The 11,215-nt window shown below is 38.5% G+C and overlaps 1 protein-coding gene across 2 annotated transcripts in view; it reads right to left on the bottom strand.

Annotated features, from left to right (window-relative positions):
- Positions 1–2,016: 2,016 nt before the first annotated feature.
- Positions 2,017–11,215, bottom strand: part of UTP20 (UTP20 small subunit processome component) — a 123,390-nt gene continuing 114,191 nt past the window's right edge. For both annotated transcript variants that reach the window (XM_023728952.1, XM_023728953.1), the window contains exons 56-62: positions 10,422–10,554; positions 8,158–8,345; positions 7,338–7,409; positions 5,545–5,844; positions 5,124–5,250; positions 3,618–3,763; positions 2,017–3,297 (exon numbers count right to left, since the gene is read on the bottom strand). In XM_023728952.1, coding sequence (XP_023584720.1) covers positions 3,142–3,297; positions 3,618–3,763; positions 5,124–5,250; positions 5,545–5,844; positions 7,338–7,409; positions 8,158–8,345; positions 10,422–10,554 — 1,122 coding nt within the window. In that variant the 3' untranslated portion in view covers positions 2,017–3,141. The remainder of the gene's footprint in view (positions 3,298–3,617; positions 3,764–5,123; positions 5,251–5,544; positions 5,845–7,337; positions 7,410–8,157; positions 8,346–10,421; positions 10,555–11,215) is intronic.

Genomic DNA, 11,215 nt, shown 5'->3' with positions numbered 1-11,215 from the left:
ATCGTTGTTATTGACTGAATTGCGGAGAGAGAGAGGGAGAGAGAGAGAGAGATTTCCCAGATATCCATTCATATATTGGATGCAGGCCACACACCCAAGGAAACTCCCCTTCCAACTGACTGGCTGCTCACATCCAATCATAAAATAATACATAGCGTCTGCCAAACCACTGAGGATCATGGTCTAGCCAAGCTGATACATAACATTAACCATCCAGTCGTTGTGGCACATTATAAACCCTTTGGAAGTATGAGTACTCCAGTTTGAGAGACAAGCTACATCAAAACACGCTGAAGTGAATGTGTTAACATTTGATTCCTATGCCAAATGTCATAATAGTCTAACATCATAATTACAAATTAAAAAGACGTGGGCTTTGAATCCTGATTCTGCCACCTACAGCCTATGTCACCTTGGGCAGGTCATTAATCTGAGCCTTCGCTTCCTCATCTGTAAAACAGGAACCAATTTTAGAACTCTCTCAGGAATACAGAGGATTAAGTAAAATGTATGCAAAGCACCTGGCTCATAGGATGGGTGCTTCCTCTCCTCTCTCCCTTTCAAATATTTTGGGCACTGAAGAATATTGCTTCCACATATAATGTAGTGAGGCAAAAGACACTACATGGTTGAGCAACAAAAACTGGTTTTGCCACCTCTAAGTAAGTATGATCTTTTAGTTGTAATATTAAACCCTAAATGTAATAACCAAAGCTTCAAAGAAATCACTTACTTGTTTTCTTTGTATTAATAATAGTTTTGGCCACACGTTTCAAAAATATCTTTTTATTATGAAATATCTGATATGCACGTATATATGTAATACAGATAGAAGTAATAAAGCATAATGATAATATGAAAACTTGGGAAGCCAACATCAAGTCTGAGACATAGAATACTACTATAACAATTAAAGTCACCCCCTACACTTTTCCTTCTATCCTACTCCTTCCCAGAGGTACCCACTATCCTAAAAACTTTTAAACCATTCTCGTTTTCCTCCATAGATTTATCGTGTATGTACACATGGCCAGATCCCCAAGTTTTCCTAAGCTTATTACAGTGGCATTAAGGTATATTTTTTTCTCCAATGGCTTTTCAATGTTGTTTTTAGAATTCATCTATATTGATGTAACTAGCTGATCTTCACTACTCCATTATATTTCAGCATATGCACATATTTTATCTGTTCTCTTTAGATGGACATTCAGATTGCTTCTAGTTCTTGACTATAATCTACAGTCCATGAACATTTTTGTATGTGTCTTCAGATTCATAGTTCTAAGTTTCTCTTGGAGTGGAATTGCTGAATCAGAGGATGCACTCACCTTCACATTTACAAGATAATGCTAAATTGTTTTCCAAAGTGGTTTATAAGAGTCCCATTGCTCCAACATGCTTGCCAATGCTTGGTATTGTCAACCTTATCGATCTGCTGGGGTCAAAATAGAATCTCATTATAGTGTTAATTTACATTTTATTAGTTACCAAATTCCTAATTACTAAATAACCCACAGGTTGAATACTGCAGTGAGTGATCTTCAAAATATTTACTAACCAGCCACAGCAGAAGTCAAGAACTCAAACGACGTAGTGCATTGGGCAAATCTGCTGCTAAAGACCTCTTTAAAGTGTTAGAAAGCAAAGATGTCACTTTAAGGACTAAGGTGTGTCTGATCCAAGCCATGGTGTTTTCAATCGCCTCATATGCATATGAAAGCTGGACAATGAAGAATTGATGCCTTTGAATTATGGTGTTGGTGAAGAATACTGAATATTCCATGGACTGCCAGAAGAACAAACAAGTCTGTCTTGGAAGAAGTATAGCCAGAGTGCTCCTTGGAAGCAAGGATGACATATTATCAGGAGGGACCAATTCCTGGAGAAGGACATCATGCTTGGTAAGGTACAGGGAGGGTCAGCAAAAAAGAGAAAGACCCTCAACGTGATGGACACTGTGGCTTCAACAATGGGTTCAAACATAGCAACGACTGTGAGGATGGCGCAAGACTGGGCAGTGTTTCATTCTGTTGTACACAAGGTCGCTATGAGTTGGAACCGACTTGACGGCACCTAAAAACAAGAAGCCATAGCTGGAGTGGGAGAACCCCTGCCATTCCAGGTGTTAAACCTTTAACTTCTGTATCTTGGGGAGATTTGGGATCTAGGGGTCAGGTAGGGTGGTATTTGAGGGTCTCAAGGTAGTGACTACTTACCATCTAGTATATAGTAGTTTAATATTTAATAATTGGTATAGCCAAATCCAGGTGAATGCCTTTCATGTCTAAGTGTCATTCGTGTTCCTTCTTCTGTGCCATGCCTATTTCCCCCTTTTGCCAATTTTTCTACTGGATTATCTTCATTGATTCATAGGAGTTCATTATGTAGCCTGGGTACTACTAATCCTTTATACAGAAAATGCTGTATCCTAGTTTGTATAGAAGGTCTTAATGTAGTAGAATTTATCATGTGTTCCCTCTATAGATAGCACTTTTTGTGCCTTATTTTAAATATCTGACAGGGCAGGTCTCCACTCTGTTTTTCTATGAGTGTCATGGCTATTCTTGACCTATTATCTTCCATATAAATTTCAGAATCAGCTTGTTAGGTTAATATAAAAACTCTTGAGATTTTGCTCACATTTGTATTTAACCACTGAGCCCAATTTGGGGAGAACTAACAAGTTACCGGATCTTCCTGTCCATGAACATGGTTGTTTCTCTACTTGTGCAGACCTTTCTTAATGTCTTTTAATAAAGTTTTGTAATTTTGTCCATAAAGGTATCACGTATCTTTTGTTAGGCTTATTCCCAATTTCTTTTGCTATTATAAGCTATATCTTTTTTTAAAAAAATGATGTTTTAAACTTCCTTAGTGCTAGTGTCATATGCATTTTAGACAGTGAAGATACAGTCACATTATTATGAAATGTTTTAAGTATGTTTAATTTAAAAAATCATGAGCATGATTATATTAAACTATATATTATACAGTCTATGCCAAAGTTTAACTTAAATATATATAACTGATAAAACTGGATGTGATTTCAGACTAGCAGAAAACACTGAAAAGTTTGTGCTTTGGGGCCAGTCGAGACGCTAGGTGTGCATCCCGGCTCGGGGTATCGGCTCAGGGAGCACATTACTCCACCATTGCTAACTCTTTTAGGCTGTGGCTTTTTTGCCTCTTGGCCTTATAGCCTGGACGCAGGAACTCTATTTTTCTCTTCTTTGCTTCACTTTTATTTTTGTGTTTCTTCAGCTTTTTCTTGGCAGCAATATCAGGATTAGTTACAAACTGGAGAAAAGAATAGAAATTTTATATTACTTTTTTTTAAAGTAAATATTCAACCACCAAAATCAAATGCAGAAATGTGCCATTTTGTTTACTTTTAAATCATGAATACAATACGTGCCCATTAACGAAAATCTGGGCTCAGGAAAAAGCCCCAGCTGTAAGTCCCTACTTCTCAAAGATAACCAACCAATCTCTCTTTCATCCCTGTATGTACTACACACTACACACACACACTCACATGCATACACACATACACACAGATGGTTAAAAACATTTATTAAGCCTAGTGAACACGCCACGTTTTCAAACAGCAAACTCACCTCCAAAGCCTTCCTCTTTTTCCGGAGTGCCCTTTTCTGATTTGCCTGTTTTTGCACAGATGCAAAGGCTAATGAGAAGCTCTCGAGCCCCACCAGCTTTTTGAGTAGTTCTATGATTTCCTGGGATAGATTCTTCAGCAAAGGATCTACTTACACACAGAGTAACGATCAGAGACAGTGAATTAAGAAAGGACACATTTAAACAACAATAAAATCAACAGTATAAAAAAGTTAGACTCCTGCAGCAGCTTCATTACTTTTATTACTTCAGTATTAAACACAGATCTAAGACTAGCCTGGACATTTCTGAGATGGGAGGAACAAGCAGAAACGTTGGGTACAGCACTTCCTGCACCATCTCATCTAGGATACAAGAGCTTAGAGACTGCGGGCCTACTTCCCAGCAGAACCCTGGCTCTGAAGACATTAAAGTAATTTGAGAACTTGATAGAAATGCTTTGGGTTGCCTTTATTAACCTGCTCAGCTCTGAGCAGACAGGGAAAGAGTGGTTCACTAGTCCCTTCCTAATCCACAAGTCACTGAGGTTTAGCTTTGTCCATGATAACCTTTTTGTGAATCAAAGACTCCTTTGAGAAGCTGATGAAAAGCTATGCTTTCCCATTCTTCCTTACTCCCCTCCCAAATGTAAACAACCCATGTTTCGCACTCAACTTCAGGGGAGATCAGGACACCTACAGTGGATAGCAAGCCTCTTAGGGGCAAGGACTGTGCTTTTTCCACTGATAAACTCACTGTACCTAACTCAGTGCCTGGCAAATATGAAGTGGCTCAATATAAATGCCAGCTGGATGAGAACTACAGCAGACCAGACCCTGGCTCTGTCAACAGCCCCAACCTTCACCTTTGCCTTTTCATCTCTAGCGGCCCTCAGGGTATGAATACATCGACACAACCTTCACTCAAGGTAGCATGGCTAACACAGCTCTGGCTCTGACACAAATCCAGAAGTGTCATTTTATTTTATTTAACTGTTTTAACATCCACTTTACCTCCTCTCTTTCTAAACCCCAAATCTCTCTTTTTTTATTATCAACAATTAGGCTCAGTGAGAGAAATGTACAAAACGTACCAGGCAAGGAAAAATTAAACTGACATTTAAACTAAAAAGTATGTCATGCAAAAATAATATTGTACGTATTTTTACCTTACGTTTCATAAGAATGTAACAACATTTTATTGCTCATTATTGTTCACATACTATGAGGTTTAAAACCACCTCAAACTATAGTTTTCTTTGTACATTTAATGTATGCTTTAGGAGAGAAACATTCACTCTCAGATATGAGCAAGTGTGAGAGAGGGCAGTCAGATAGAATACAAAAATGCTTTACTTGTTTGTTATTAGTTGTCTTTACACCTAACAAGTGTTCTTTCCAAAAACAAATTCTCTGGCAGGGAGTGAAGAGATAAAGGAAGAAGGAAGCATTCAGGAGAGAAGACCTGAGTTGTAATGTGAAATATTAAGGAGGCTGGAGGCAGTTTACCTTGTTCCGAATAGGTGCTGTTCAGCTCTCGAAACAAAGGTGCTATGATCATTGGGAGATAGAGCTTCACCTTGTCTGCTCCCAGATCCATCGCTACTGCGCCAAGGAATTTAAAGATGCATGTTCTCTGAAAGTACAGAGCATGTTTCACTTGAAATGTTCTCTTACACTTACAGTCACACAAATAGAGAGTTAGTTTTGGAAAACAGGGTTCAATCTGTTTGGGAACAGGTGCTATTGCCGCAGTTCTGGGTTCAAAAGGTAGAGTTCTTAGGGGCAGTTTTCTTAGGAAGGTCACTAATGACAAGTAGAATACTTTTCTGAAGTACTATTTAATCTTGGTTTATGAAAATTTACTTTGTAAACTGCAATGTCGCTATATTTAATGACTACTTTTGATCACTCTGCACATTTATCATACCTTTAAGGGGTTTCTAGGCGAATAAGCGGCTTCCAGTTTTGCCATCCGGGACACCTTCAGGATCAACCAGAGCAGCGTGGCTGGCTTGCTGGGCTCCTCCTTCGCCTCGTCGTTCTCCTCCTTGTCAGACTCCACTTTCTCATCTGTACAGACCTGGCGTCCTTCCACTTCCTCTTTGGCAACACCATCTCCTAAAGCTCCTTGTTCTTCCCTGTCTTCTTTTGTCTCATCTTGCTTATCCTCAGAATCAGGTACCAGTAAATACAAGACTTTGGCTACAAACAACAAATTCTTAACAACCTTAAAAGAAAAGGGGGATGGGAAGGAATCAGACTTTGATTTTGAAATACATATGGCTCAGTAAGCAGAAACTAAAATACGTATTCTACAATGAGAAAATAAAAGCAAACAACTGGGTGTTGCATTATTAAGTTGATGAGCGCCCCATTTCTCAGACATTCTCATGTTCTTCCTCACAGGGTGTTCAAACCCATCTCCATGTAACTTTTACCCATTTGGCCTTGTTCTACCCTTTAAGGCCACACAGAATAAGTAAATGATTTCGTTCTTGACCATCCATTTACATTTTTAAAGAGTGCTTTCATTCCCCCTCCAAGAAATTCCTTCAATCAGTCCTCATGAGATATAACTTCCGTTTATTGAGCACTGACTAGTTGCTTTATATACAGTGTCCCAATTCAGCCTTAAAATATCTCTGCCAAGTACTATTATCAGGAGAGAAAAAACAAGGCTTAGAGATATTAAATAACTCCCCCAAAGACACACTAAGTGAGTGGCTGGCCAGGATTCAAAGGTCTTCAGAATTCAAGCCCAAGTTCTTAAACCGAGCTCCTCCTCCTCAAATCCCATTCAATTCAGTTAGTTAAATAGCCCAGAGACTGATTTTGGTCTTAAAATAAACGGACCCATTTATTGAGGCCCTAACTATGTGACATCTGTAAAATCTGAGGTATTTCACACCATTATGTAGCCGAGCGTTTAACCGTTTGCGCCACCCAGGGCTCATATGCTCTAAGTGTAGAACTTTACATTTGTCTCCCTTAAAATCAATAATATGTCCACCCCGGCAGGATTTCTTTGGCCCCACTTTGCATTCCTTGTAATGGCTATCCACTCTTTTCCCAATCCTGACATATAACAAAGCAGTTTAATCTTCATTGAAAAAAAGTGACAGAAATAGCAGGTAAAGGCATGTAACTAATTTCTAGAGCACTATCATTTAATCTACTTTGTTCCATCTTGCCCATAATGATTCACGAGTGATGTGGTCAGGTGGCTTGCTCCTATCCAGATACCACATCTACGGTGGCTTATCTGCCAGCCCAACTGCTTTATCAAGAGAGGAAACAATACAAGGGAGTAATAGAACAATTATCTGAAAGTAATTTATATTTACTGTATATTTATAAATACTTTCTCTATATTTACATTTTAATTTATAGTTACATTTTATAGCATCAAAATACATAAAGCCTTTTAGTGATGGAAAGAATCAAAGCTTCAGTCACACTGTGGAATAGATATGTTACGGCTGAAGGTGAAAAGATAAACCGCCAGCCCAAAAATACCACATCATCTTTACTGGGAATTTAAAAAGGAACCAAGAGTAATCCTAATTTGGACATATATTTAGTGTACGTTCATATTTTATCTAATTCCCCAAGTATTAAAATAGTCTGAAAACCAAAACAATACAAACACCAAATGTGAGCCTATCCCTTCACCGGTGGTAGACTTCCCTACTGTTACTCTGGGAAGATTACAATTCTTACCTGCTCTCCTAGAGACTGATCCAGGAATTTGGAATGCAACTGATGGCAAGAAGCTAAAGAGATACTTTTCATCTGTGAAAAGAAAATGGACATTGATAGAATGCAGTGTTTCTAATCATTTTTTAAAAAGCTACTAACCAACCATAATATTTACACCCCAAGGTACTAGAGTTTGCTCTGAAAGACCACCTGCGTAGATCTAGAGAGAAGATTCGTGACCAAAAATTATATAACTGTTCCCCTTTTCCTGTCCCAAGCATTTCACCCCAAAGAAATTGGATACTTTCAAGCTGGGGAAGGTACAGATTAATAATCCCTTAGATTATTAGCAGAGCACTTTGTAGTGTTCCAACTTTTCTTCCCTTCCATCCTCCCTCATTTAATATTTATGTAGCTCCCACCATAAGCCAGGTATTGTGCTAGGTCCTGGGGAATCAGAGAGGGATATAACATGGTTCCTACCTAACAGTTTCATGAACCAGCTCTCATTTAGTCCTCAACAAGGTTTTGAAGGAAGCAGGACAGCCAGTATTAATCTTATTTTCCAATGCTGATAAAGAACTTTACACATATAAAGGAAGATGAATGTGCTAAACAAGCAAATCAAAAGTCTGACTAGACTCATCTCGTTTCAAAATTATCTTTGAAAAATGCTGGTCTTTAGGATGACCCCTCTCCATCTACTAACACCCCTGCTGCTTTACATGTACAATAAGTTGGAAAAGTTTCTCCCCAGTGCCAGCCCCAAGATGGTTACATAAGCAGAATGAAGACCTCACACAGGTCATGAGGGAAGGAAAAGGTTTTGGAGAAACCTTACCTTTTGGTCAAGGTCACTTGTTAGGAACCTGATTGCTACAGGTTCTGCAAGTCTCTTTTTAGTCTTTTTGGCGTTCCATTTTCTAACAAGCTCCTCTGGTTGGCAAGAGGCAAAGAGCAATCCAAAAATCTGAGCTGCAGTGAGCCACACCCAGTTGTGTGGATGCCTCAGGTGAGCGTGCACGTGACCTAAGGGAACCAAAAGGCATTTTCAAATGTCTCACAGCTTTCCTGGCTTTTGGTGGCAAATTGGACAATTTTTGGCATTTATACAGTATTTATGATGTGCTTCAAGTTAGGAAGAAAAAGATGAACAAAATAATCACTCCTTCCAAGAAGCTTCAGAAGGGGCTAGGGGAGAGGTGGGTAGAGAGACACTGGAAAGAAACAGAAAACCAACACCTAATGTGGTAATTAAAGAGCCCTGGTGGCGCAGGGGTTAAGGGCTCCGCTACTAACTGAAAGGTCAGTGGTTCGAACCCACCAGCTGCTCCATGGAAGAAAGCAGACTCCATGTGGTAGTCTGCTTCCGTAAAGATTCCAGCCTTGGAAACCCTATGGGGCAGTTCTACTGTCCATTGGATCACTATGAATCGGAATCCAATCGACGACAATGGGTTAATGTGGTAAATGACAAAAAAGAGATACGAGTAAACCCTAATAATAGACCATTTCCACAAGATCTAGTTTCAGATTCAAGGGAGAGAGAAGGTGGCATTAATAGTTACATTTTCTAAATTAAGTAATGTAAACATGTACAAGGATACATGTTTATTTCTAATAGCTATTGAAATTGGTGGTTCTAAGGAGCTGACTAGAAAGCTATCATTTATGGAAGGCTTTCTGTGTGCTAGGTGCAGGACTAAGTGTATAACATGTATTACCTCATTTAGACCTCAAAGCTACTCTGTGAGGTTGGAATTGTCATTTTCAACTTACAGATGAAGAAACTGATGTTCCAGATGGGGTGACTTGCCACGCTATAACAGGCTGAGCCAGGACTGACTGTGCTCCACCTGACTCTAAAGCATTAAGCTTACATACCAAACTTGGAAAGTACAGTGGATAAGCCTTATAACATGGGTACTGGGGAAGAGGATTAAAATTCTGGATTAACCATGTTCTATATATCAGAGTTTTAGTCTGTGCTTCTATGTTTCAGGAACATGGTTATGCTTTTGTTCTACATGAATCTTTATAATAATCCAGCCATATTTCAGCGGCCATACCAGAGTATGTCACACATTAACAACTAAGTTAATTCTCATAGGACTGGGAGTTCAGGCTCTTAAACTGGGTGGATACTTCAAGCATTTATGCCCATGTCTATTTTCTACTGGCTAATCAAAATTGAGAATGTTAAATTAACCCCAAAAAAACAAAAAATACTAAGGTCTTATTTTTCATTTAGAGAGAGACATATATATCATTTAAGTCATATATTGTTATGTTAATGAGGCATGATTAGGGTGTATCTTGAGTTAATCTCTTTTGAGACATAAAGAGATTAAACAAGCAAGCAGAGCAGAGATGGCATAAGACAGATGCCAAGACGCATGGAGATCTCCAAGGAACCAGGAAGCAGAAACCGAAGAGACAAGGACCTTTCTCCAGAGCCTTCCCCTAGAGCCAGCACTATGAATTTGGACTTCTAGCCTCCTAAACTGTGAGAAAATAAATTTCTGTTTATTAAAGCCATCCACTTGTGGTATTTCTGTCATAGTAGCACTAGATAATTAAGACACAGACTATTATACAATTATTTAAAAGGACATCTACTAAATTCGTTATAATATGGGAATATGCTTACTTAGGTATAAACAAACAGGATATAAATGCTTACATGGATCTATGCAAATACTCCAAAAACCAACCAACCAACCAACCACAATACCCCTACACCTATTTAACAAAAAGAAAGACGGGATGGCAATATATACCAAACTATCCTCAAGTAGCAAGTAGGATTTTCAGAAAAATTTTTTCCTTTCTTTTTTACCTCCATAATTGATATTATTTCTTTTATAAGGAAGATTTATTACTTATAAAGTCATATATATATATTCCACCATCCCGCCCCGAAAGAAACATTTTCACTAAAATCAATCTGAAAGGGCCTTTACAATTTTTTTTCCTCATGGATTCTTTTCCCTGACACCATATAGTTTCTGAAATGTTCATATTCTAATTTCCCAAATCTAGGTTCAGTAATTCTATCACAACTGATGTATTTGGTTTAGATTTAAACAAAAAGGAAATACTTACTCCAGATTTTACTCAAAACCTCCGAGGGTCTGGTAAGCTGAATAATATTACATTCCTTGATGAGTTTACTTATCAGTGTGAGGAAGCTAAACAGAAGGCGATCTGCCGCTTTTTCTTCAGTCTCTTCCACTATCTAAAAATGGGATGGATGTACATCAGTTAAGACAATAATCTGACAGTATCTGTTAGACATTTAACTCTAGCATGTAAATTTACACTAGGGTTTCTCAACCTCTGCACTATTGACTTTTTGGCTGAAAAACTCTTCACTGTAGGCAGGGTACCCTGCAGGATATTAAGCAGCATCCATGACCTCTACCCACAAGATGCGAGTCTTATGCTGTCCTCCCAGTGTGACAACCATAAATGTCTCTAGATATTGCCAAATGTCCCCTGGAGTCAAAATCGCCTCGGCTGAGAACCACTGATCTTCATACACTATGGAAGAGAACTAAATTTAAGCATTATTATTATTTTTTAAATTTATTTTGTTGTTGTTAAGAATATACACAGCAAAACATACCCTAATTCAACCATTTTCACATGTACAATTCAGTGACATTGTTCACATTCTTCAAGTTGTGCAACCATTTCCACCCTCCTCTTCTGAGTTGTTCCTCCCCAATTAACATAAACTCACGCCCCTAAGGTTCTTATCTAATCTTTCAAGTTGTTGTTGTCAATTTGATCCCGTAAAGATGGCTCTTAAAATGCTCAAGGCAGACATTTTTTACTAGTTAAGCTAGGCTATTGTTTGGTTTTGACAAGACTTCAGGGGATATTTTCAGTTTAAG

This window comes from Trichechus manatus, unplaced genomic scaffold, assembly GCF_000243295.1.
Source record: "Trichechus manatus latirostris isolate Lorelei unplaced genomic scaffold, TriManLat1.0 scaffold00027, whole genome shotgun sequence".
NCBI classification, from domain to species: Eukaryota; Metazoa; Chordata; class Mammalia; order Sirenia; family Trichechidae; genus Trichechus; species Trichechus manatus.
The sequence above is the reverse complement of the archived record's forward strand: the minus strand, read 5'-3'. Positions and strand labels throughout refer to the sequence as shown.